This window comes from Corvus hawaiiensis, chromosome 27 (genome assembly GCF_020740725.1).
Source record: "Corvus hawaiiensis isolate bCorHaw1 chromosome 27, bCorHaw1.pri.cur, whole genome shotgun sequence".
NCBI classification, from domain to species: Eukaryota; Metazoa; Chordata; class Aves; order Passeriformes; family Corvidae; genus Corvus; species Corvus hawaiiensis.
The window spans coordinates 2172988-2200191 of NC_063239.1; the positions used below are offsets into that span (position 1 = coordinate 2172988).

The 27204-nt window shown below is 44.9% G+C and overlaps 1 protein-coding gene across 2 annotated transcripts in view; it reads right to left on the minus strand.

Moving 5' to 3' along the window:
• XPO7 (exportin 7) overlaps positions 1 to 27204 on the minus strand; it is a 73659-nt gene that overhangs the window by 29324 nt on the left and 17131 nt on the right. For both annotated transcript variants that reach the window (XM_048287297.1, XM_048287296.1), the window contains exons 6-15: positions 25943 to 26047; positions 24813 to 24978; positions 24206 to 24279; positions 23119 to 23238; positions 22569 to 22715; positions 21479 to 21651; positions 18101 to 18294; positions 14607 to 14712; positions 8550 to 8685; positions 7699 to 7772 (exon numbers count right to left, since the gene is read on the minus strand). In XM_048287297.1, coding sequence (XP_048143254.1) covers positions 7699 to 7772; positions 8550 to 8685; positions 14607 to 14712; positions 18101 to 18294; positions 21479 to 21651; positions 22569 to 22715; positions 23119 to 23238; positions 24206 to 24279; positions 24813 to 24978; positions 25943 to 26047 — 1295 coding nt within the window. The remainder of the gene's footprint in view (positions 1 to 7698; positions 7773 to 8549; positions 8686 to 14606; positions 14713 to 18100; positions 18295 to 21478; positions 21652 to 22568; positions 22716 to 23118; positions 23239 to 24205; positions 24280 to 24812; positions 24979 to 25942; positions 26048 to 27204) is intronic.

Genomic DNA, 27204 nt, shown 5'->3' on the forward strand with positions numbered 1-27204 from the left:
GCCCCTGGAATTGTGTGGGATTGCCTCTGGAATTCCATGGGATTGCCTCTGGAATTCTGTGGGATTGCCTCTGGAATTGTGTGGGATTGCCTCTGGAATTGTGTGGGATTGCCCTTGGAATTCCATGGGATTGCCTCTGGAATTGTGTGGGATTGCCTCTGGAATTCCATGGGATTGCCCCTGGAATTGTGTGGGATTGCCTCTGGAATTGTGTGGGATTGCCTCTGGAATTCCGTGGGATTGCCTCTGGAATTCCATGGGATTGCCCTTGGAATTCTGTGGGATTGCCCCTGGAATTCTGTGGGATTGCCTCTGGAATTCCGTGGGATTGCCCCTGGAATTGTGTGGGATTGCCTCTGGAATTCCATGGGATTGCCCTTGGAATTCCATGGGATTGCCCCTGGAATTCTGTGGGATTGCCTCTGGAATTGTGTGGGATTGCCCCTGGAATTCCATGGGATTGCCTTTGGAATTCCATGGGATTGCCCCTGGAATTGTGTGGGATTGCCTCTGGAATTCTGTGGGATTGCCCTTGGAATTCCATGGGATTGCCTCTGGAATTGTGTGGGATTCCCTTTGGAATTCTGTGGGATTGCCCCTGGAATTGTGTGGGATTGCCCTTGGAATTCCATGGGATTGCCCCTGGAATTGTGTGGGATTGCCTCTGGAATTCTGTGGGATTGCCTCTGGAATTCCGTGGGATTGCCTCTGGAATTCCATGGGATTGCCCTTGGAATTCCATGGGATTGCCCCTGGAATTCTGTGGGATTGCCCCTGGAATTCTGTGGGATTGCCCCTGGAATTGTGTGGGATTGCTCTTGGAATTCCATGGGATTGCCTCTGGAATTGTGTGGGATTGCCTCTGGAATTGTGTGGGATTGCCTCTGGAATTGTGTGAGATTGCCCCTGGAATTCCATGGGATTGCCTTTGGAATTCCATGGGATTGCCCCTGGAATTCTGTGGGATTGCCTCTGGAATTCCATGGGATTGCCTCTGGAATTGTGTGGGATTGCCTTTGGAATTCTGTGGGATTGCCCCTGGAATTGTGTGGGATTGCCCTTGGAATTCCATGGGATTGCCTCTGGAATTGTGTGGGATTGCCTTTGGAATTCCATGGGATTGCCCCTGGAATTCTGTGGGATTGCCTCTGGAATTCCATGGGATTGCCTCTGGAATTGTGTGGGATTGCCTTTGGAATTCTGTGGGATTGCCCCTGGAATTGTGTGGGATTGCCCTTGGAATTCCATGGGATTGCCTCTGGAATTGTGTGGGATTGCCCCTGGAATTGTGTGGGATTGCCTCTGGAATTCCATGGGATTGCCCCTGGAATTGTGTGGGATTGCCTTTGGAATTCCATGGGATTGCCCCTGGAATTCTGTGGGATTGCCCCTGGAATTGTGTGGGATTGCCTCTGGAATTCCATGGGATTGCCCTTGGAATTCCATGGGATTGCCCCTGGAATTCTGTGGGATTGCCTCTGGAATTCCATGGGATTGCCTCTGGAATTGTGTGGGATTGCCTCTGGAATTCTGTGGGATTGCCCCTGGAATTGTGTGGGATTGCCCTTGGAATTCCATGAGATTGCCCCTGGAATTGTGTGGGATTGCCCCTGGAATTCCATGGGATTGCCTTTGGAATTCCATGGGATTGCCCCTGGAATTGTGTGGGATTGCCTCTGGAATTCCATGGGATTGCCTCTGGAATTCTGTGGGATTGCCTCTGGAATTGTGTGGGATTGCCTCTGGAATTCTGTGGGATTGCCCTTGGAATTCCATGGGATTGCCTCTGGAATTGTGTGGGATTCCCTTTGGAATTCTGTGGGATTGCCCCTGGAATTGTGTGGGATTGCCCTTGGAATTCCATGGGATTGCCTCTGGAATTGTGTGGGATTGCCTCTGGAATTCCATGGGATTGCCTCTGGAATTGTGTGGGATTGCCTCTGGAATTGTGTGGGATTGCCTCTGGAATTCCATGGGATTGCCCTTGGAATTCCATGGGATTGCCCCTGGAATTGTGTGGGATTGCCCTTGGAATTGTGTGGGATTGCCCCTGGAATTCCATGGGATTGCCTCTGGAATTCTGTGGGATTGCCCCTGGAATTGTGTGGGATTGCCCCTGGAATTCCATGGGATTGCCTCTGGAATTGTGTGGGATTGCCCGTGGAATTGCCCTTGGAATTCCATGGGATTGCCTCTGGAATTCCGTGGGATTGCCTCTGGAATTCTGTGGGATTGCCCCTGGAATTCCATGGGATTGCCCCTGGAATTGTGTGGGATTGCCTTTGGAATTCTGTGGGATTGCCTCTGGAATTCCATGGGATTGCCTCTGGAATTGTGTGGGATTGCCTCTGGAATTCTGTGGGATTGCCCCTGGAATTCCATGGGATTGCCCCTGGAATTGTGTGGGATTGCCTCTGGAATTCCATGGGATTGCCCCTGGAATTCTGTGGGATTGCCCCTGGAATTGTGTGGGATTGCCCTTGGAATTGTGTGGGATTGCCTTTGGAATTCCATGGGATTGCCTCTGGAATTGTGTGGGATTGCCCCTGGAATTGTGTGGGATTGCCTCTGGAATTCTGTGGGATTGCCCCTGGAATTGTGTGGGATTGCCTCTGGAATTCTGTGGGATTGCCTCTGGAATTCCATGGGATTGCCTCTGGAATTGTGTGGGATTGCCTCTGGAATTCTGTGGGATTGCCTCTGGAATTCCATGGGATTGCCCTTGGAATTGTGTGGGATTGCCCTTGGAATTGTGTGGGATTGCCTCTGGAATTCTGTGGGATTGCCTCTGGAATTCCATGGGATTGCCCCTGGAATTCTGTGGGATTGCCCCTGGAATTGTGTGGGATTGCCCTTGGAATTCCATGGGATTGCCCCTGGAATTGTGTGGGATTGCCCCTGGAATTCTGTGGGATTGCCCTTGGAATTCCATGGGATTGCCCTTGGAATTGTGTGGGATTGCCCTTGGAATTTCGTGGGATTGCCCCTGGAATTGTGTGGGATTGCCCTTGGAATTCCATGGGATTGCCTCTGGAATTGTGTGGGATTGCCCCTGGAATTCTGTGGGATTGCCTCTGGAATTCTGTGGGATTGCCCCTGGAATTGTGTGGGATTGCCCCTGGAATTCCATGGGATTGCCCCTGGAATTGTGTGGGATTGCCCTTGGAATTCTGTGGGATTGCCCCTGGAATTGTGTGGGATTGCCCCTGGAATTGTGTGGGATTGCCTCTGGAATTGTGTGGGATTGCCTCTGGAATTCTGTGGGATTGCCCTTGGAATTCCATGGGATTGCCCCTGGAATTGTGTGGGATTGCCTCTGGAATTGTGTGGGATTGCCCCTGGAATTCCATGGGATTGCCCTTGGAATTGTGTGGGATTGCCCTTGGAATTCCGTGGGATTGCCTCTGGAATTCTGTGGGATTGCCCCTGGAATTCCGTGGGATTGCCTCTGGAATTGTGTGGGATTGCCTCTGGAATTGTGGATCAAATGGATCAAATGGATCAAAAAAGGATCAAATGGGAAAAAAAATGGATTAAAAAATGGATCAAAAAATGGATAAAAAATGGACTAAAAATGGATAAAAAAATGGATCAAAAAATGGATAAAAAAAGGATAAAAAATTGGATAAAACCGGATAAAAAATGGATTAAAAATGGATCAAATGGATAAAAAAATGGATAAAAAATGGATTAAAAAATGGATCAAATGGATAAAAAATGGATCAAAAAATGGATTAAAAATGGATAAAAAATTGGATAAAAAATGGATCAAAAATGGATTAAAAAAAGGATAAAAAAATGGATAAAAAATTGGATAAAAACAGATAAAAAATGGATTAAAAATGGATCAAATGGATAAAAAAATGGATAAAAAAATGGATAAAAAATGGATTAAAAAATGGATCAAATGGATAAAAAATGGATCAAAAATGGATAAGAAATGGATCAAAAATGGATAAGAAATGGATTAAGAAATGGATAAAAAAATGGAAAAAAAAAGGATAAAAAAAGGGATCCAAAAATGGATCAAAAAATGGATAAAAACGGATAAAAAAATGGATTAAAAAATGGATTTAAAAATGGATGAAAAATGGATTTAAAAATGGATCAAATGGAAAAAAAAAATGGATTAAAAAATGGATAAAAAAATGGATCAAATGCATAAAAGAATGGATAAAAGAATGGATTAAAAAATGGATAAAAAATGGATCAAATGGATAAAAAAGAGGATAAAAAATGGATAAAAATGGATAAAAAAAAGGATAAAAAATGGATTAAAAAATGGATCAAAAATGGATCAAATGGGTAAAAAAATGGATGAAATGGATTAAAAAAAGGATAAAAAAATGGATAAAAAATTGGATAAAAATGGATAAAAAATGGATAAAAAATGGATAAAAAAAGGATAAAAAAAGGATAAAAATGGATAAAAAAAGGATAAAATGTGGATAAAAAATGGATTAAAACTGGATCAAAAAATGGATCAAAAAATGGATCAAAAAATGGATTAAAAAAAGGATAAAAAAATGGATAAAAGATGGATTAAACAATGGATCAAAAAATGGATAAAAAATGGATAAAAAAATGGATTAAATGAATAAAAAAATTGATCAAATGGATAAAAAAATGGATAAAAAATGGATCAAATGGATAAAAAAATGGATGAAATGGATTACAAAAAGGATAAAAAAACGGATAAAAGAATGGATAAAAAAATGGATCAAAAAATGGATTAAAAATGGATAAAAAATGGATCAAATGGATAAAAAATGGATTAAAAATGGATCAAAAAATGGATCAAAAATGGATTAAAAAAAGGATAAAAAAATGGATAAAAGATGGATTAAACAATGGATCAAAAAATGGATAAAAAATAGATAAAAAAATGGATTAAATGAATAAAAAAATTGATCAAATGGATAAAAAAATGGATAAAAAATGGATCAAATGGATAAAAAAATGGATGAAATGGATTACAAAAAGGATAAAAAAACGGATAAAAGAATGGATAAAAAAATGGATCAAAAAATGGATTAAAAATGGATAAAAAATGGATCAAATGGATAAAAAATGGATTAAAAATGGATCAAAAAATGGATTAAAAATGGATAAAAAAAGGGAAAAAAAATGGATTAAAAAAGGATTAAAAAATGGATCAAATGGATAAAAGAATAGATAAAAGAATGGATTAAAAAATGGATAAAAAATGGATAAAAAATGGATAAAAATTGGATTAAATGGATTAAAAATGGATAAAAAATGGATCAAATGGATTAAAATATGGATAAAAAATGAATAAAAAATGGATAAAAAATGGATCAAATGGATTAAAAATGGATTAAAATGGATAAAAAATGGATAAAAAATGGATTAAAATGGATCAAAACTGGATGAAAAGGATCCAATTGCAGCTCGGAGCCGTCGGGTGCCGCGTTTGCAGCGCTCCGGCTCCGAACTCCAAGGAAAAGCCTGGAAGCAGCTCTGGGCCCCTTCCCGCAGCGCCAGAGCTGACAGGGACCGGGAATGTGGGCTGGGAACGGCGCTCCCGGCGTTCGGATCGCCGGGAACGGATCCCAACAACGCCGGCACGGGGCTGCTGCGGGCGAGTCCAGGCGGCAAAACTCCATCCTCAGCTCCGGGAGCGCCCGAACCCGGAGCAAACCTGGCCTGGCCTGGAGCAGGCAGGAATTCCAGGGGTTTGGGCTGAAATTCCAGGGGTTTGGGCTGAAATTCCAGGGGTTTGGGCAGGAATTCCAGGGGTTTGGGCTGAAATTCCAGGGGTTTGGGCAGGAATTCCAGGGGTTTGAGCAGGAATTCCAGGGGTTTGGGCAGGAATTCCAGGGGTTTGGGCTGAAATTCCAGGGGTTTGAGCAGGAATTGCAGCGGTTTGGGTGGAAATTCCAGGGGTTTGGGCTGAAATTCCAGGGGTTTGGGTGGAAATTCCAGGGGTTTGGGCTGAAATTCCAGGGGTTTGGGCAGGAATTCCAGGGGTTTGGGCAGGAATTCCAGGGGTTTGGGCTGAAAATCCAGGGGTTTGGGCAGGAATTCCAGGGGTTTGGGTGGAAATTCCAGGGGTTTGGGCTGAAATTCCAGGGGTTTGGGCAGGAATTCCAGGGGTTTGGGCTGAAATTCCAGGGGTTTGGGCTGAAATTCCAGGGGTTTGGGCAGGAATTCCAGGGGTTTGGGTGGAAATTCCAGGGGTTTGGGCTGAAATTCCAGGGGTTTGGGCAGGAATTCTAGGGGTTTGGGTGGAAATTCCAGGGGTTTGGGCTGAAATTCCAGGGGTTTGGGCTGAAATTCCAGGGGTTTGGGCTGAAATTCCAGGGTTTTGAGCAGAAATTCCAGGGGTTTGGGCTGAAATTCCAGATTTTTGGGCTGAAATTCCAGGTTTTGGGCTGAAATTCCAGGGGTTTGGGCTGAAATTCCAGGGGTTTGGGCAGGAATTCCAGGGGTTTGGGCAGGAATTCCAGGGGTTTGGGCTGAAATTCCAGGGGTTTGAGCAGGAATTGCAGCGGTTTGGGTGGAAATTCCAGGGGTTTGGGTGGAAATTCCAGGGGTTTGGGCGGAAATTCCAGGGGTTTGGGCAGAAATTCCAGGGGTTTGGGCTGAAATTCCAGGGGTTTGGGCTGAAATTCCAGGTTTTGGGCTGAAATTCCAGGGGTTTGGGCTGGAATTCCAGGGGTTTGGGCAGGAATTCCAGGGGTTTGGGCTGAAATTCCAGGGGTTTGGGCTGAAATTCCAGGGGTTTGGGCTGAAATTCCAAGGGTTTTGGGCTGAAATTCCAGGGGTTTGGGCTGAAATTCCAGGGGTTTGGGCAGGAATTCCAGGGGTTTGGGCTGAAATTCCAGGGGTTTGGGCAGGAATTCCAAGGGGTTTGGGCTGAAATTCCAGGGGTTTGGGCTGAAATTCCAGGGTTTTTGGGCTGAAATTCCAGGGTTTGGGCAGGAATTCCAAGGGTTTTGGGCTGAAATTCCAGGGGTTTGGGCTGAAATTCCAGGGTTTTTGGGCTGAAATTCCAGGGTTTGGGCAGGAATTCCAGGCTTTGGGTGGAAATTCCAGGGGTTTGGGCAGGAATTCCAAGGGTTTTGGGCTGAAATTCCAGGGGTTTGAGCAGAAATTCCAGCGGTTTGGGCTGAAATTCCAGGGGTTTTGGGCTGAAATTCCAGGGGTTTTGGGCTGAAATTCCAGGGTTTTGGGCTGAAATTCCAGGGGTTTGGGCTGAAATTCCAGGGGTTTGGGCTGAAATTCCAGATTTTTGGGCTGAAATTCCAAGGGTTTTGAGCAGAAATTCCAGGGGTTTGGGCTGAAATTCCAGGGTTTGGGCTGAAATTCCAGGGTTTTGGGCTGAAATTTCAGGGGTTTTGAGCAGAAATTCCAGGGGTTTGGGCTGAAATTCCAGGTTTTTAGGCTGAAATTCCAGGGGTTTGGGCAGGAATTCCAAGGGTTTTGGGCTGAAATTCCAGGGGTTTGGGCAGGAATTCCAGGGGTTTTGGGCTGAAATGTCAGGGTTTTGGGCTGAAATTCCAGGGGTTTTGAGCGGAAATTCCAGGGTTTGGGCTGAAATTTCAGGGGTTTGGGCTGAAATTCCAGGGTTTGGGCAGAAATTCCAGGTTTTTAGGCTAGGACCAATCCCTCTGAGTGCCGTTTTTCCCGGTGCTGGCTCCAGGAAATCCCAGGAATTGTGGTTTTTCCACTTACATCTTCCCGATGAACACGCTCAGCACCATGGTCTCGTCGTTGAGCCCCAGCACCTCGGAGAGCCTCCGGTACAGCTGCCCAAAAACAAAAAAAAAAAAAAAAACCATGGAAAAAAGGCTTAAAAACTGCCAGGAAAACCAGGAATGATCCCAAAAAATCTGTTTGTGCTGTGCAGGAGAAAGGGATGCTTTGGGATTTTTTTGTTGTTGTTTGGGGTGATTCCGTTGATCCTAATGCTGATTTTTGCTCTTTTTTTTTGGTCATAGCAGCAGCACTCTGAACTAAAGGAGGACTGGTGTTTTCCCTGGAAAATTCCCAGGAAAATTCCCAGGAAAATGGGACAGAACTGTGCTCCTCCACCTCCAAACACAGCCAGGGATTTGAGGGGATTTCTTTGGAATTCTCGGCACTTCCCAAATCCCTGTGAAGAGATTTGACCCCCCTTTGATTTCTCCTCCAGGAATGAAGAGAAGCCAAGGCTGGAGCAATATTCCCACTGGTTTTTCCATTGGAAAAAGGTTATTTTCCATCCCAAAAGAGGCACCAGCACAGCTCCAAATGCCTTGGGATGAAGGGAATTGGGATTTATTCCCATTTTAAAGCTCAGGGGGCTCCTGGGGTGTTTGAGGTGACCACAGGAATAAGAAAATCAAGGAAAAATTGAATCCAAGTCTCCAATCCTTGGCTCTTCCCGAGATTCCCAACCCAGCTGAGCATTTGCAAAGTCAAAACTTGGGAATAAATGCAGGAATCACAGAAAATGGGATTTATTTTTGGCTAAACCAAGGAGAAATCCGTGAATTCTGCTGGTTTTCCTTGGAAAAGAGTGGGATCCCTGGAATTCCCGTTACCTTGGAAGACTTCTGCACCTGGTCCCCGATGTAAATCTTGCGGAATTGCTCGAAGAAGCTCAGCATGGCCAATTCCAGCTTCTCATTCCCGGCCTGCGCCAGCCGGGAATCCGTCAGGTTCATCAGCTGCAGCACCCTGGGAAGGTGGGAAAAGAGGGAAAAGTGGGAAAAAAGCGGGAAAGAAGTGGGAAAAAGTGGGAGAAAGTGGGAAAAAAGTGGGAAAGAAGCAGGAAAGAAGTGGGGAAAAAAGCGGGGAAAAAAGCGGGAAGGAAGCGGGGAAAAAAGCGGGAAGGAAGCGGGGAAAAAAGCGGGGAAAAAAGCGGGAAGGAAGCGGGGAAAAAAGCGGGAAAAAAGTGGAAAAAAGTGGGAAAGAAGTGGGGAAAAAGCGGGAAAAAAGCGGGAAAAAAGCGGGAAAAAGCGGGAAAAAAGCGGGAAAAAAGCGGGAAAAAAGCGGGGAAAAAAGTGGGGAAAAAAGCGGGGAAAAAAGTGGGAAAGAAGCGGGAAAAAAGCGGGAAAAAAGTGGGAAAAAAGCGGGGAAAAAAGTGGGAAAGAAGCGGGAAAGAAGCGGGAAAAAAGTGGGAAAAAAGCGGGAAAAAAGCGGGGAAAAAAGTGGGGAAAAAAGCGGGAAGGAAGCGGGAAAAAAGCGGGAAAAAAAGTGGGAAAGAAGTGGGGAAAAAGCGGGAAAAAAGTGGGAAAAGGTAGGAAAAAGTGGGAAAGAAGTGGGGAAAAATGTGGGAAAAAAGCGGGAAAAAGTGGGGAAAAAAAGCGGGAAAGAAGTGGGAAAAAGTGAGAAAAAAGTGGGAAAAAAGTGGGAAAGAAGCGGGAAAGAAGTGGGGAAAAAAGCGGGGAAAAAAGTGGGAAAAAAAGTGGGAAAAAAAGTGGGAAAAAAGTGGGAAAAGGTAGGAAAAAAGCGGGAAAGAAGCGAGAAAGCAGAGGGAAAGAACAGGGAAAGATCAGGGAAAGAACAGGGAAAGGAGAGGGAAAGAACAGGGAAAGAACAGGGAAAGCACAGGGAAAGCAGAGGGAAAGCAGAGGGAGGGGAAGCAGAGGGAAAGCAGAGGGAAAGCAGAGGGAAAGCACAGGGAAAGAACAGGGAAAGATCAGGGAAAGAACAGGGAAAGATCAGGGAAAGATCAGGGAAAGCACAGGGAAAGAACAGGGAAAGAACAGGGAAAGAACAGGGAAAGAACAGGGAAAGAACAGGGAAAGGAGAGGGAAAGAACAGGGAAAGGAGAGGGAAAGAACAGGGAAAGCACAGGGAAAGCACAGGGAAAGCACAGGTAAAGCACAGGGAAAGCAGAGGGAAAGAACAGGGAAAGAACAGGGAAAGCAGAGGGAAAGAACAGGGAAAGCAGAGGGAGGGGAAGCAGAGGGAAAGCAGAGGGAAAGCAGAGGGGAAGAACAGGGAAAGCAGAGGGAAAGAACAGGGAAAGCAGAGGGGAAGAACAGGGAAAGAACAGGGAAAGCAGAGGGAGGGAAAGCAGAGGGGAAGCAGAGGGAAAGCACAGGGAAAGCAGAGGGAAAGAACAGGGAAAGAACAGGGAAAGCAGAGGGGAAGAACAGGGAAAGCAGAGGGAGGGGAAGCAGAGGGAAAGCAGAGGGGAAGCAGAGGGGAAGAACAGGGAAAGAACAGGGAAAGAACAGGGAAAGCAGAGGGAGGGGAAGCAGAGGGAGGGGAAGCAGAGGGAGGGGAAGCAGAGGGAGGGGAAGCAGAGGGGAAGCACAGGGAAAGCAGAGGGAAAGAACAGGGAAAGCAGAGGGAGGGAAAGCAGAGGGGAAGCAGAGGGAAAGCAGAGGGGAAGCAGAGGGGAAGCAGAGGGAGGGGAAGCAAACGCCCGCTGGGGACGGGCACTGAGCACGGAGGGATTGCCCGGCTGCTCCCAGGGGGTGGGGGATTGGTTTTTCCTCAATTTCTGCGGGAATTGGGGCTCGATTCGATCGATTGGTACCAAGCACCGAGCAGAAGGCTCCTCCTGCCTGTGAAGCTGTTTAAGGCTCCTCCAGCCCTTCCAGCAGCGCTGCAGGGCTTGGATTTGCTCCGGAATTGAATTCCAGGTGCTTTGGAATCTCCCAAATTCCTCTCAGGTGCCTCCCTCCCCCATAAAAATCTGGGTTTAGAGCCTTTCCCACGGCGTTTTGGGTTTGTGGGAGCTGCAAAATCCCACCTGGGATGGGGGTGAAGGGATTTTGGGATAAATCCAATCGGATATTCCCCAACAATTCCGAAAGATATTCCTTTGGGAAGTGCCACCAGGCATAAAAGGGGAGAGAAAATCAAATTGAAATCAACGTTTATGGATATTTATCATAAACGGTGGCTCTAAAATAGCTGGAGTTTAGTTGGGATCCCAGAATTTTCCCCCTCAGGAATTCTTTTTCCACCAGCTCAGCTTCCTCACCTCCTTTTCTCCGCCCGGATTCCAAGAGAAAACTTTCAGTGGGAGCAAAGCTTTGAGCTCCAAGTTCCCACATCCATTAATTAAAGCTTCCACTGGGTTTCAATCCCAAAAATCCAATTAATGACATCACCGAATTTGAATTTTCCAAGCCCAATATTCCCAAGTATTTATGGACAAAAGCCACTTTTTTGGGTTATTAAGTGGGAGAAAGCCTTTTCCCCTCATCCCAGCAAAGAACCACCACGCATTTAGTGATCAATGAGTGAATAACCAATCAACAATTGGCCAATAATTGCTTTTTCCAGGCATTTAGTGATCAATGAGTGAATAACCAATCAATAATTGGCCAATAATTGCTTTTTCCACGCATTTAGTGATCAATGAGTGAATAATCAATCAATAATTGGCCAATAATTGCTTTTTCCACGCATTTAGTGATCGATGAGTGAATAACCAATCAATAATTGGCCAATAATTGCTTTTTCCACGCATTTAGTGATCAATGAGTGAATAATCAATCAACAATTGGCCAATAATTGCTTTTTCCACGCATTTAGTGATCGATGAGTGAATAATCAATCAATAATTGGCCAATAATTGCTTTTTCCACGCATTTAGTGATCGATGAGTGAATAATCAATCAATAATTAGCCAATAATTGCTTTTTCCACGCATTTAGTGATCGATGAGTGAATAACCAATCAATAATTAGCCAATAATTGCTTTTTCCAGGCATTTAGTGATCAATGAGTGAATAACCAATCAATAATTAGCCAATAATTGCTTTTTCCACGCATTTAGTGATCGATGAGTGAATAATCAATCAACAATTGGCCAATAATTGCTTTTTCCACGCATTTAGTGATCGATGAGTGAATAATCAATCAATAATTGGCCAATAATTGCTTTTTCCACACATTTAGTGATCGATGAGTGAATAATCAATCAATAATTGGCCAATAATTGCTTTTTCCATGCTTTTAGTGATCGATGAGTGAATAATCAATCAATAATTGGCCAATAATTGCTTTTTCCAGGCATTTAGTGATCAATGAGTGAATAACCAATCAATAATTGGCCAATAATTGCCTTTCCCATGCATTTAGTGATCAATGAGTGATAATCAATCAATAATTGGCCAATAATTGCTTTTTCCACACATTTAGTGATCAATGAGTGAATAATCAATCAATAATTGGCCAATAATTGCTTTTTCCACGCATTTAGTGATCGATTAGTGAATAATCAATCAATAATTAGCCAAAAATTGCTTTTCCCATGCATTTAGTGATCGATTAGTGAATAACCAATCAATAATTAGCCAATAATTGCCTTTCCATTGCATTTAGTGATCAATGAGTGATAATCAATCAATAATTGGCCAATAATTGCTTTTTCCACGCATTTAGTGATCAATGAGTGAATAACCAATCAATAATTAGCCAAAAATTGCTTTTTCCACGCATTTAGTGATCAATGAGTGAATAATCAATCAATAATTGGCCAATAATTGCTTTTTCCAGGCATTTAGTGACCGATGAGTGAATAATCAATCAATAATTGGCCAATAATTGCTTTTTCCACACATTTAGTGATCAATGAGTGAATAATCAATCAATAATTGGCCAATAATTGCTTTTTCCACGCATTTAGTGATCGATTAGTGAATAATCAATCAATAATTAGCCAAAAATTGCTTTTCCCATGCATTTAGTGATCGATTAGTGAATAACCAATCAATAATTAGCCAATAATTGCCTTTCCATTGCATTTAGTGATCAATGAGTGATAATCAATCAATAATTGGCCAATAATTGCTTTTTCCACGCATTTAGTGATCGATGAGTGAATAACCAATCAATAATTAGCCAATAATTGCTTTTTCCAGGCATTTAGTGATCAATGAGTGAATAACCAATCAATAATTGGCCAAAAATTGCTTTTTCCACGCATTTAGTGATCAATGAGTGAATAATCAATCAATAATTAGCCAATAATTGCTTTTTCCACACATTTAGTGATCAGTGAGTGATAATCAATCAATAATTGGCCAATAATTGCTTTTTCCACGCATTTAGTGATCAATGAGTGAATAACCAATCGATAATTAGCCGATAATTGCTTTTTCCACACATTTAGTGATCAATGAGTGAATAATCAATCAATAATTAGCCAATAATTGCTTTTTCCAGGCATTTAGTGATCAATGAGTGAATAATCAATCAATAATTGGCCAAAAATTGCTTTTCCCATGCATTTAGTGATCGATTAGTGAATAATCAATCAATAATTAGCCAAAAATTGCTTTTCCCATGCATTTAGTGATCAATGAGTGAATAATCAATCAATAATTGGCCAATAATTGCTTTTTCCACGCATTTAGTGATCGATTAGTGAATAACCAATCAATAATTGGCCAATAATTGCCTTTCCATTGCATTTAGTGATCGATGAGTGAATAATCAATCAACAATTGGCCAATAATTGCTTTTTCCAGGCATTTAGTGATCAATGAGTGAATAAACAATCAATAATTGGCCAATAATTGCTTTTTCCACGCATTTAGTGATCGATTAGTGAATAACCAATCAATAATTGGCCAATAATTGCTTTTCCCATGCATTTAGTGATCGATGAGTGAATAATCAATCAACAATTGGCCAATAATTGCTTTTTCCAGGCATTTAGTGATCAATGAGTGAATAACCAATCAATAATTGGCCAATAATTGCTTTTTCCATGCTTTTAGTGATCAATGAGTGAATAACCAATCAATAATTGGCCAATAATTGCTTTTTCCACGCATTTAGTGATCGATGAGTGAATAATCAATCAATAATTGGCCAATAATTGCTTTTTCCACGCATTTAGTGATCGATTAGTGAATAATCAATCAATAATTGGCCAATAATTGCTTTTTCCAGGCATTTAGTGATCAATGAGTGAATAACCAATCAATAATTGGCCAATAATTGCTTTTTCCACGCATTTAGTGATCAATGAGTGAATACTCAATCAATAATTAGCCAATAATTGCTTTTTCCACGCATTTAGTGATCGATGAGTGAATAACCAATCAATAATTAGCCAATAATTGCTTTTTCCACGCATTTAGTGACCGATGAGTGAATAATCAATCAATAATTAGCCAATAATTGCTTTTTCCAGGCATTTAGTGATCGATTAGTGAATAATCAATCAATAATTAGCCAATAATTGCCTTTTCCAGGCTCTTTGCCCCTCATTCTTTGTCAGAACCCAAATTCCCAGGGGATTTCAATCCCAAAAATCCACTGAACGACACGACCACATTTGAATTTTCCAATTACGGACAAAACCCAGGTGGGGTTATGAAGTGGGGAAAAGACTTTTCCCATATCCCAGTAAAAAACACCAAGTATTTCACGAATCATTAGGGAATAATTAGGCAGTAATTAATGAAGAATTCCCTTTGCCACACTCTTTCCCCCTCCCTCTCTACCACAACCCAAACTCCCTTCGGGAATCGGCCCCAGCGCTTCCCACCCGGCGCCGGCGCCCGCCCCCTTCCAGCCGCGTTTCCCACTGGAATATCCCAGCTGGGAAAAGGGCAAGAACGCTTTCCCGGCTTTCCCAGGAGCAGATTTTTCCGGAATATCCCGGAGTGGAGCATCCCTACCGACAGACCAGCTCTCCGTCCATGGCGTCCTGCTCGTCCGTGCTGGCGAAGGACACGCGGCCGCCGATGACGGCGCCGATGATGTACACGAGCCACGTCAGGCGGCCTGCGGCGGGCGGGCGGGGGCACGCTCAGGGCTGGCCACCCTCCTCTGGCAGTGGGCAGCCCAGCCCCAAAGAAATCTGTTTTCCCCCCAAAGAAATCCATTTTCCCCCCAAAGAAATTCACTTTCCCCCAAAGAAATCCATTTCCCCCAACAGAAATCCATTTTCCCCAATAGAAATCCATTTTCCCACGAAATAAATCCATTTTCCCCAAATAAATCCATTTTGCCTAAAAGAAATCCACTTCCCCCAAATAAATCCATTTTCCCCCCAAATAAATCCATTTCCCCCAATAGAAATCCATTTTCCCACGAAATAAATCCATTTTCCCCAAATAAATCCATTTTGCCTAAAAGAAATCCACTTCCCCCAAATAAATCCATTTTCCCCCAAATAAATCCATTTTCCCCAATAGAAATCCATTTTCCCACGAAATAAATCCATTTTCCCCAAATAAATCCATTTTGCCTAAAAGAAATCCACTTCCCCCAAATAAATCCATTTTCCCCCCAAATAAATCCATTTCCCCCAATAGAAATCCATTTTCCCACGAAATAAATCCATTTTCCCCAAATAAATCCATTTTCCCTAAAAGAAATCCACTTCCCCCAAATAAATCCATTTTCCCCCCAAATAAATCCATTTCCCCCAATAGAAATCCATTTTCCCATGAAATAAATCCATTTTCCCCAAATAAATCCATTTTCCCTAAAAGAAATCCACTTCCCCCAAATAAATCCATTTTCCCCCCAAATAAATCCATTTCCCCCAATAGAAATCCATTTTCCCCAATAGAAATCCATTTTCCCATGAAATAAATCCATTTTCCCCAAATAAATCCATTTTCCCCCAAAAATTCCACTTTCCCCCAAAAGAAATCCACTTCCCCCAAAGAAATCCATTTTCCCCCAAAATAAATCCATTTCCCCTAAAAGAAATCCGCTTCCCCCAAATAAATCCATTTCCCCCAAAATAAATCCATTTTCCCCTCAAATAATTCCACTTCCCCCAAATAAATCCATTTTCCCCTCAAATAATTCCACTTCCCCCAAATAAATCCATTTTCCCCAAAAATTCCACTTTCCCCCCAAAGAAATCCATTTTCCCCCGAAATAAATCCATTTTCCCCAATAGAAATCCACTTTCCCCAAATAAATCCATTTTCCCCAAAAGAAATCCATTTTCCCCCCCAAATAAATCCATTTTCCCCCAAAATTCCACTTCCCCCCAAAATAAATCCATTTTCCCCCAAATAAATCCATTTTCCCCCAAAAATTCCACTTTCCCCCAAAATAAATCCATTTTCCCCTCAAATAATTCCACTTCCCCCAAATAAATCCATTTTCCCCAAAAATTCCACTTTCCCCCCAAAGAAATCCATTTTCCCCCGAAATAAATCCATTTTCCCTAAAAGAAATCCATTTTCCCCAATAGAAATCCATTTTCCCAAAAAAATTCCACTTTTCCCACGAAATAAATCCATTTTCCCCAAATAAATCCACTTCCCCCAAATAAATCCATTTTCCCCCAAAAATTCCACTTCCCCCAAATAAATCCATTTTCCCCCAAAGAAATCCATTTTCCCTAAAAGAAATCCATTTTCCCCCCAAATAAATCCATTTTCCCTAAAAGAAATCCATTCTCCCCAAATAAATCCAGTTCCCCAAATAAATCCATTTCCCCCCAAAGAAATCCATTTTCCCCAATAGAAATCCATTTTCCCACGAAATAAATCCACTTCCCCAAATAAATCCATTTCCCCCAAAATAAATCCATTTTCCCCAAAAATTCCACTTTTCCCCCAAAGAAATCCATTTTCCCCAATAGAAATCCATTTCCCCAATAGAAATCCATTTTCCCATGAAATAAATCCATTTTCCCCAAATAAATCCATTTTCCCCCAAAAATTCCACTTTCCCCCAAAAGAAATCCACTTCCCCCAAATAAATCCATTTCCCCCAAAATAAATCCATTTTCCCCAATAGAAATCCACTTTCCCCAAATAAATCCATTTTCCCCAAAAGAAATCCATTTTCCCCCCCAAATAAATCCATTTTCCCCCAAAATTCCACTTTCCCCCCAAAATAAATCCATTTTCCTCCCAAATAAATCCATTTTCCCCCAAAAATTCCACTTTCCCCCAAAATAAATCCATTTTCCCCTCAAATAATTCCACTTCCCCCAAATAAATCCATTTTCCCCAAACATTCCACTTTCCCCCCAAAGAAATCCATTTTCCCCCCAAATAAATCCATTTTCCCTAAAAGAAATCCATTTTCCCCAATAGAAATCCATTTTCCCAAAAAAATTCCACTTTTCCCCAAAATAAATCCATTTTCCCCAAATAAATCCACTTCCCCCAAATAAATCCATTTTCCCCCAAAAATTCCACTTCCCCCAAATAAATCCATTTTCCCCCAAAGAAATCCATTTTCCCTAAAAGAAATCCATTTTCCCCCCAAATAAATCCATTTTCCCCCAAAAATTCCACTTTTCCCCAAAATAAATCCATTTTCCCCCAAAACGAACCCATTTCCCCCCAGTCAATCCAGCCCCATCTCCAGAGCAGCGCCCCCCCACAGGGCCACCTCCCCCAGGAGAAACCGTGAGCGATCCCTCCCCTCCGGGTGGATTTTCCAGGAATTCCCAGCTCCTGGAGGCACAATTCCATCAGGAATTCCCAGCTCCTGGAGGAATGAATTCCCAGCTCCAGGAAGCACAATTCCATCAGGAATTCCCAGCTCCAGGAGGCACAATTCCTTTGGGAATTCCCAGCTCCAGGAGGCACAATTCCCTCAGGAATTCCCAGCTCCAGGAGGCACAAATTCCCAGCTCCAGGAGGCACAATTCCTTTGGGAATTCCCAGCTCCAGGAAGCACGATTCCATCAGGAATTCCCAGCTCCAGGAGGCACAATTCCCTCAGGAATTCCCAGCTCCTGGAGGAATGAATTCCCAGCTCCAGGAGGCACAATTCCATCAGGAATTCCCAGCTCCAGGAGGCACAAATTCCCAGCTCCAGGAGGCACAATTCCCTCGGGAATTCCCAGCTCCAGGAAGCACAATTCCATCAGGAATTCCCAGCTCCAGGAGGCACAATTCTATCAGGAATTCCCAGCTCCTGGAGGCACAATTCCTTTGGGAATTCCCAGCTCCAGGAGGCACAATTCCCTCAGGAATTCCCAGCTCCTGGAGGCACAATTCCCTCAGGAATTCCCAGCTCCTGGAGGAATGAATTCCCAGCTCCAGGAGGCACAATTCCTTTGGGAATTCCCAGCTCCAGGAGGCACGATTCCATCAGGAATTCCCAGCTCCAGGAGGCACAATTCCATCGGGAATTCCCAGCTCCAGGAGGCACGATTCCCTCGGGAATTCCCAGCTGGCTGTCTCACCTTCCTGCACCGCCAGGTCCATGGGGGTGGCGCTGGCGCTCTGCAGCAGCTCCTGGTAGGACTGGGCGGACTGGTCGAAGAGCTGCACCAGCAGCGCGCACGTCTTCTCGTACTCGCAGCGCCCGATGGTGGAGAGCTGGTCCAGCTGCTGCTGCACCAGCCCCGTGTCCTCCAGAGGGTCCTCCAGGCCATCCCTGCGGGAGGAGAAACCGCGTGGAAAAGGGATTCAGTGCTTGGGAAAGGGATTCAGTGCTTGGGAAAGGGATTCGGAGCATGGAAAAGGGATTCAGCGCTTGGAAAAGGGATCCAGAGCGTGGAAAAGGGATTCAGCGCTTGGAAAAGGGATCCAGAGCGTGGAAAAGGGATTCAGCGCTTGGAAAAGGGATTCAGTGCTTGGAAAAGGGATTCAGTGCTTGGAAAAGGGATCCAGAGCGTGGAAAAGGGATCCAGAGCGTGGAAAAGGGATTCAGTGCTTGGAAAAGGGATTCAGTGCTTGGAAAAGGGATTCAGTGCTTGGGAAAGGGATCCAGAGCGTGGAAAAGGGATTCAGTGCTTGGAAAAGGGATTCAGTGCTTGGGAAAGGGATTCGGAGCATGGAAAAGGGATTCAGCGCTTGGAAAAGGGATCCAGAGCGTGGAAAAGGGATTCAGTGCTTGGAAAAGGGATTCAGTGCTTGGAAAAGGGATCCAGTGCTTGGGAAAGGGATTCGGAGCGTGGAAAAGGGATTCAGCGCTTGGAAAAGGGATCCAGAGCGTGGAAAAGGGATTCAGTGCTTGGAAAAGGGATTCAGTGCTTGGAAAAGGGATCCAGCACGTGGAAAAGGGATTCAGTGCTTGGAAAAGGGATTCGGAGCATGGAAAAGGGATTCAGCACGTGGAAAAGGGATTCAGCACGTGGAAAAGGGATCCGGCGCGTGGAAAAGGGATCCGGCGCGTGGAAAAGGGATCCGGCGCGTGGAGGCAGCCGGAGGTACGGGGAGAGCGGGGTGCGGGAGGCGCCGCAGAATTGGAGGGTGGTGGGAGGTGAGAGGAATGGACATTAAATGTCAGTGGGAAATGAGGAGAGGAGCAGTGGTTCAGGGGAAAGCTAAAAATCAGGAGAGGAGCAGTGGATAAATGAGGCGGGAAAGGCAGAAATCAGGGAATAAATGAGGTGGAAAAGCCAGAAATCTGAGTGGGAAACGCTGAAAATCAGGAGAGGAGCAGTGGATAAATGAGGTGGAAAAGTCAGAAATCAGGGAATAAATAAGGTGGAAAAGCCAGGAAACAGGGAATAAATGAGGTGGAAAAGCCAGAAATCAGAACAGCAATGGATGAGTGGGAAACGCTAAAAATCAGGAGAGGAGCAGTGGGTCATGGGAAAGACAAAAATCAGGAGAGGAGCAGTGGATAAATAAGGTGGAAAAGCCAAAAGTCACAGAAATCAGAAGAGCAATGGATCAGGGGAAAAGCTAAAAATCAGGAGAGGAGCAGTGGATAAATGAGGTGGAAAATCAGGAGAGGAGCAGCAGATCAGGGGGAAAAGCCATCGGCACCTGGTGGGAGCAACCTCTTCTTCCATCCTTAAAATTATCCATTTCTTTTAACATTTATCCATTTCTTTTAACATTTACCCAGGTCTTTTAACGTTTATCCATTTCCCGTAACATTTATCCCGTTGTTTTAACAGTACCCACTTCCTTTAACATTTATCCAGGGGTTTGAAGGGAATGGGCAGTGCCAGGAACAAAGGCTCTGGTTGTGTTCCTACAGCACAACTTTTCCATGGGAATCTTTTCAGTGCCTTTTCTTTTAAATGCAATAAATTCCACAAGAAATCAGAAAATTCTGGAATGATTTGGGTTGGAAGGGACCTTAAAACTCATTTAATTCCACCCTTTCCATGGGCAGGGACACCTCCCACTATCCCAGGTTGCTCCAAGCCCTGTCCAACCTGGATTTGAACACTTCCAGGGATGGATGATCCAGAAGAAAAAGGGATAATCCCATCAGTTTTCCCTAAGAGAGGCCTTATTTTCCTATATTTGACCATTTGTTTTCATCCAACACAAACACACACCCAGGATGATTCATCCCACACAAATCCAGGCACGACAATGGAATTCTGGAGGCTGATTCCTTGAAATGAATTAAAAATAAAAGGTGCTTTTAGGTGGAATTTGTGCAGAGCTGGGAGAGTGAAGTGAGTCACACTTGGCTCACATTCCCCCTCTGCTCTGATGGGGATTCTGGGATGCTGCAGATCCCGGGAAGATGAATCCTACCCGGAACATGTCGGACACAGAGATCAGCTCAGCCATGGGAGATTAAGCAGGGTCTCAAAAAAAAAAAAAAAACAACCCAGCTTAAAAAAATAAATCTCTTCTAAAAAAACCAGCCAGGCTGTGATTTAGGAAAGCTCCCTCAGAAATCCTCACAAAACTTCCTGCTCTTGTGGCTGGTTTTAAAGGAAAACTGGGAAGAGAAATACGCTGGAGCCCGGAGTGATTGTTCTGGAGCTGACAATCCTGGAATTATGGAATGGTTTGGGAAGGGATGGTGAAGTTCATCCCATCCCACCGTCTGCCATTGGCAAGGGCTGCATCTTTCCAGAGGGACACAACCCCGGCTGGAAATCATCCAGCGATTTATTCCAGAGGTGCCCAGGGCTGCTCTCTGCCTTTCACTTGGGAGCTGGAGCCACTGGAGGGGAAAAAATGCCCGGCTTGGAATTCTTGGAGCTGTCGGCGAGCCTGGGCTGCTCCCAGGATGTTGGTGTTGCTCTGCCAGGGCAGCATTTCCAGCCCCAAAGCCGGAATATTCCCGAGATCCCAGGGATGCAGGCCCCTCCTGGTGTGCCAGCACAGCTCCTGTCCCCTGTGCCTGTGTCCAACAGGATTCTCCACCAGCCCAGGGCGCTGTGGGGAACTCTGGGAGCAGCCCTGGAATCAGGGAGTCCCAGGAGCAGCAGCTCCTGGAATGGTCGCTCCCGTTTTATTCCCAGGGGTGTTGGAGCTGCAGTTTGGAATTCACTGAATCCTGGGATGGTTTGGGTTGGAAAGAGCTTAAATGCCATCCCATGGCAGGGACAGGGACACCTCCCACTGTCCCGTGTTAATCCAGCCCGGCCTTGGGCACTTCCAGGGATCCAGGGGCAACCACAGCTGCTCTGGGAATTCCATCCCAGCCAGGAATTCCTTCCCAATATCCCATCTAAGCCGTTCTTCTGTCACTTTGAAGCCATTCCCTGGGTCCTGTCCCTCCAGCCCTTGTCCCCAGTCCCTCTCCAGTGGGAGACCCCTCCGCCGTGTCCTCTCCAGCGGGAACACCCCCACCTCTGCCAGCCTTCCCACCCCTCAGAGCAGCAGGAAAAGCACTCCCAGCCCTGGCATTCCCTCACCTGAGGATGATGTGCACGGATTCCAGGCGGGAGGTGATGTAGGCTTTGGTCACCTCGGGGGTGTAGGTCTCCAGCATGTGGGGCTCTGTGGCTTTCACGTAGGGCACGGAGGCAGCCAGGCGCTGCCACAGGCTCAGCAGGTAGTGCACACTGTTGGGAGCAAATTCCCAGTGCTTCCAGAGGGAAAAGAGAAGGAATACAAACCAGGGAGTTATGATTTGTGTTGTTTAAGTTTTTTCCACAGAATTTGGGCTGGAAGGGGTTTAAAGCTCAGCTCGTTGCACTTTCCATTGGCCAATGCCTTTAATGGCCTGGTTGTCAAATTAACCGGGATTTTCAGGGCTCGCTGTTGGGAGTAAATTCTCAGTGCTCCCAGAGGGGAAAAAAAGGAAAACAAACCAAGGAGTTATGATTTGTTTTGTTTGACTTGACTTTTCTTCCACAGAATTTGGGTTGGAAGGGGTTTAAAGCTCAGCTCGTAGCACTTTCCACTGGCCAACATCTTTAAAGGCCTGGTTGCCAAATTAACCAGGAATTTCAGAGTACACCTGGATCAGCACTCAGTAATCACTGGGAGATAATCCCAAATTCCCAGGACGTGGAGCTGAGCCTCCAATCCCAGGCCTCACTCAGTTCCCACACACTGCACAGCCCCGAGCTGCTTCCCAGGAATCACAACTGAACAAAGGAATTCTCCAAGCTCCACAATTTTTTAAACCCTCTCCTGTGCAGGGCTGTGGTGGTGAGCTGTACACACTGCTGGAAAACTCAGTGGGAATATCCATGATATTCCAGTTACTCCCAACCCCACTGAGTGCATTGGAAGAGTGAAGTGAGACAGAATTCTAAAAATAAACCTTATTTAACAAGTTGGGGTTTTTTTCCCTGCTAGGATATGGAAAGCCTCTGGAGGCATGGCAACAACTCTGCCTTCCCCCACAGATTCCATTCAGGAATTCGCAGGATGATCCATGCAGGATTGTGTCACAGCCTCCTCTGGGGTTCGGGGTAAAAATGAACCAGATGAGAAGCTCTTGCTTTGTTTTCCAGGGAATCCAAGGGGCAGGAAGAGGGAAGGGAAGGTTTGTACCTGCAGGCTGGTCACGGTGAAGTTGGCGATGAGCCGGATCACCTCGGGGTAGTTCTCCACCTTCACCAGTTCTCCCAGTTGGTAATTGCTTTTCAACCGGGCCAGCAACCGGCAGAACTCGTGGTAATTGTTGGGGTCTGACAAACTCTGAGGAGACAGAAAGAAAAGGGGGACTCGGGAACGGCTCTGCTGTCACCTGGAATCACACAGGTTGGGAAAGAGCTCCGAGAACAAGTCCAAGCTCCCAACAAATCCCACTCTGCCCATTAAACCGGTCTGGAACTGCCACATTTACTGGTTTTTGGGCACTTCCAGGGATGCTGACACCCCTGGGCAGCCTGCTCCAGTCCTTAAATACTCTTCCAATGGAGAAGTTTTTCCTAATACCCACCCTTGGTGGTGGAATGGCAGGAAACAGGAGAAAGCAGCAAGACCCTTCTCCCCTTTGCCAAGTATCCATGTCCACATTCAGGAGGGACATTAAATGGATTTTTGGGGATGAAATGTGATGAAGAGGACACAGAGCCCTCATCCCACCTGGAATACTCACCTGGGGGTTTTCCAGTATCCGTTTCACTCCATCCACGAGATGAGATAAGAACTTCGCCCGCTCGGCGTTGTTGAAGAGGGAGCGGCGCACGGAGGCGATCTGCACCAAGCAGGATAAAACCTGCCAACACGCAGGAAAATGGGAAAAAACACAAAAATCGGGATGAGAATAAGGAAATGAAGAGGTTTTCCCCTCACGACACGAGCGGTGACTGAGGTTTGGTGCTCCTTTAGGGACAGAACAGCTCCTTCACCTTCGCAGCGGAGAAAGAAATTCCAGCACCCACAGGAACAGCTCCATCCCAAGAGCCACAGAATCATGGAATTCCTGAGGTGGGAAAAGCCCTCCAAGGTCAGAGTCCAACCTTTGATCCCAGCCCAGAGCACTGAGTGCCACATCCAGGCCTCCTTCCCTGGACACCTTCAGGGATGGGGACTCCAATCACTGATCCCAATGGAATAATTTCAGCTTTCCATTCAAAAAAGGAGTCTCACACTTCAAATCTCTCCTGAATATTTGAGGCTTGAAATTCAGGACTAGCCATTAACCCTCCACCAGAATAAGTGGAGTCTCTCCACGGAACAATTCTTTCTGAAGGCCCTTCCCTCTCAGCTTTGTTTTCACTGAGCTTTAATCATGGGTAATATTTATCATGGAGATAAATGCCTGGCAGGCCATTTTTTTGTATTTTTTCAGAAGAAATAATCCAACTTTCAGCTCAGTTGTGCTCTTGACCCTTTCATCCCAGTGGGACACGGCCTAGTTTGGAAGGGTGGAAGGAGAAATTCCATTCCTTGGGGTGTTTCCCAGCTTGCTCCCTACTCCTGGTGTGGTTTTAGGACCTGGTTTGGGAATAACAGGGGCTACGTTCCTCAAGGGGATGAGCAAACAGGAGATTCCAAGTTGTGTGAGGGGAAAGGAGGTTGGAATTCCAGCAAAAATGTGTTTTTTAGGGAAAATCCAACCCTGTAGATGCTCCAAAACTCTCAGCAGCACTTGGACACTTCAGCACAACCTGGGGCACCTGAACCTCCAGGGAATCTCCCACATGAATCCTAAAGTAAAGGAAAATAAACCCTGGACTTACCAGAGGAGAAAACGAAGGAGGGATGGAATGATAAAGATCAAAAAACAACTGAAGGGTCGAAGAATCCAAGAATGCTGCAAGACAAGAGAGGATTTTACCTCCATTTACAGCTTCCCACAGGTCTAATCCTTATTTTATCACCCATGGCACATGGATTTGTCACACCAAAGCACCACAATTCCACGAAAATTTCCCCAGGATTTTGTATTTTTAACGCAAAAGCCTTTCCTAGAAATAAAGTCACCCACTGGCACTTGGAACTGGGAGAAAATGACAGGAAGGTATTTTCAGAACACAATCTGTGCAAGTGCCTGTCAAATGCCTGCTGGGAACAGCAGGATGTGGGGAAAAGGTGCCAAGTTCTGCCCTGCTTTTTTAAAAAAATTCCGTTTTCCTGGTGGTTGGACTGGGAGGTGAAAGACTGGAAGGGAAAAGGGGTTTTAAAAGCAAGATAAAATCCCAAAAGTGAATTAGGTGGGTTTAAGGCTGGGTTTAACCTCTGGCTTTGGGTTTAACCTCTGGCTTTGCACGCCCAGGTTTATTTGTGCCAAATCAGAGGGTTTGAGCATTTTCCAGGTGGGATGCTGTGCATTCCTGCAGGAATCACCTGATCTCCAACTGGTTGGGATCTGCACAGTGCAAAGATCATCCGAGGACTCGTCCGTGGAGGTGCCGATGAAATCGAAGTTCAGGCAGTTGTGGGTGAGCTTGAGGAGCTGCATCAGCAGCCCGTGCTGGCTTTCATCGTTCAGGTTCAGGTTCTTCCCAGAAGCCTGTGGAAAACGTGGAATTAAGACCGGGAAAAGGGGAAAATAAATCCAGGTGGCAGCGGAATTGAGGCAGGATTTCACTTGAAGCAGGATGGGGCTTTGTGGAACGAGCACCAGGAGTGTTTGTAGAGGCAGTGAGTCCATAAATATATCCCAGAGTCTTTCCAGGACATGGATAACAGGCAGCATTCCCATTTCCCTCTCTGAACTGCACAGGCACGAGGCTTGCCAGGGATGCAGGAGATCAGGGAATTCTCATTAATGTTAAACACAACCCCCCTTTTCTGCCTGACAGGAATCCTGGGCTCTCCTTCCCATGGGAATGAGCAGCTGCTCCAGGCAGGGAAAGCTGGGACACTCCCATGACACAGAGAACTCCCTGGACATGGAATTCCGGCTCATTTCTCTGCAGTTTAAACACATCTTGGTCCTTTTATCCTTTGTATCATCACCCTGGGCTTAAAATGAACTCATTCCAGCTTGAATCCATCCCAAATAGTTTGGAAAAGTTGGGATTTTGGGTGTCCTGTGCAGGGCCAGGGATAAGGATTTCCTTGTCAAAGATACTGAAAATGGAACCCAAACTTCTCCTCTCCTTCCTGATGCTTAAAGACAGGGAAGTTTAAACCCAGGATCCAGGGATGGATTTGCAGTTGGAATCGTGGAATTATTTCTGTGTTTGTGGCGTGGTTTGTTATTTATTTTATATTTATTTATTATTTAAATAAAATTAATTATTAAATAATTATTTAAATAATAACAATAACAATAATAATAATAATAACAATAATAATAATATTGATTTCTTTAGAAAGGAAATTTCCTTAATAAATCCATTTTTTCCCTGAAAAACAACCCCAGAGCAGAGTTTTTAGGACCAGAGTGCTCATTCCAGGAAGGAATTTCATCCCAAAATACGCTGCCCCAACATCTCACTTCCCAAAAGAGATTCCAAACCTTTCCTTACCTGTTTCAGTAAACTGCAGGACAGGGTGAAAATATCAAATAAAGAGGAATCCCGGAAGGAAGAGGCAATTTTCCTGTGCTTGGTCAGGGGGTGGGTGGTGTCCGCCTGGATTGGGAGAGAACCAGGGCTCAGAGCTCATGGGATGAGACCAGGAAAACCAGCAGGAACCCTGGGAAGCACTGGGACATCGAGCTTGCCCTCCCCACAACTGCCTAAACCAGCGGGATGCAATTCCACAGCTTTTCCACGGATAAATTCACATTCCTGGGGTTTTGGTGTAGCCCTGCCATGAAGCTGGGCTGGGTTATTCCCAATTTCTTCCCAGTTTTACTTCAATCTCTGCCCCAATCAGCAGCAACAACATTTTCAGCAGCATTTGGGGATTTTAGGAACAGGAATGGCCGGCTCCAAAGGGTTAAATCCCAGCTGGAGCTGCTGGGCAGGCAGGGATAAGCACCAGGAATTGAAATTCCCTCCTGAACCCAGATGGAGAGGAAGGAAAGTGGAAGGAGCTATCCAGGGATAGCCAGGTTGGACTTTGCTGTTTTATGGGATAAATTCCAGTCCTGGATCTGTCACCGGATCCCAGAGCTGAGGAGCAGCAAAACTCAGAGCACTTCACAGCTTTTTTTTTTTTCCAGGAAAAGGGGGAAAATGAGGAAAAACTCCCATTTTTGCCATAGATCCGAGCCAAATTCCTGGGATGGGCACTTGGTTATCCCGGTGGGATGCAGAATTCCTGCATAAATATCCATTTTTAAATGTTTATTTTACTGTTCCTCACTTAAATTTCAATTTCCAAAACATCCTCCAGTATTTGAGGAACCAGGACAGCTCCAACATTGGATTTTACACCTGAATTTTCCCAACAATTCCATGGAGGATCCCAACACTCCCATCCTTTATATTTTATGAGAGAAGGAAAAGCCCCAACAGTTGGTGGAAGATCCAAGCTGGACCTAAATTTGTCAGGTGCTTTAATACCGAAATTATTCCTCAGTTCAGACTACTGGGAATTCAGGGAGTTGAGGAAAATGAACATTATTTAATTCCTATTTAAAGCCCTTTGTGGGTATGGAAAATACCATCCAAATTTTTGTGTTGATCCCCATTTTCCTGTGTCCTGGCAGGTTTTATCCTGCTTGGTACAGATTGCCTCCAGGATTTCTCTGGATTAGGCAACATCCCAGAAAAATCCAAAGTTAGTTACTTTGTGAGACATTAAAATCAAAATCCTTTGTTCCACCTGTTTCTTTAGGAAA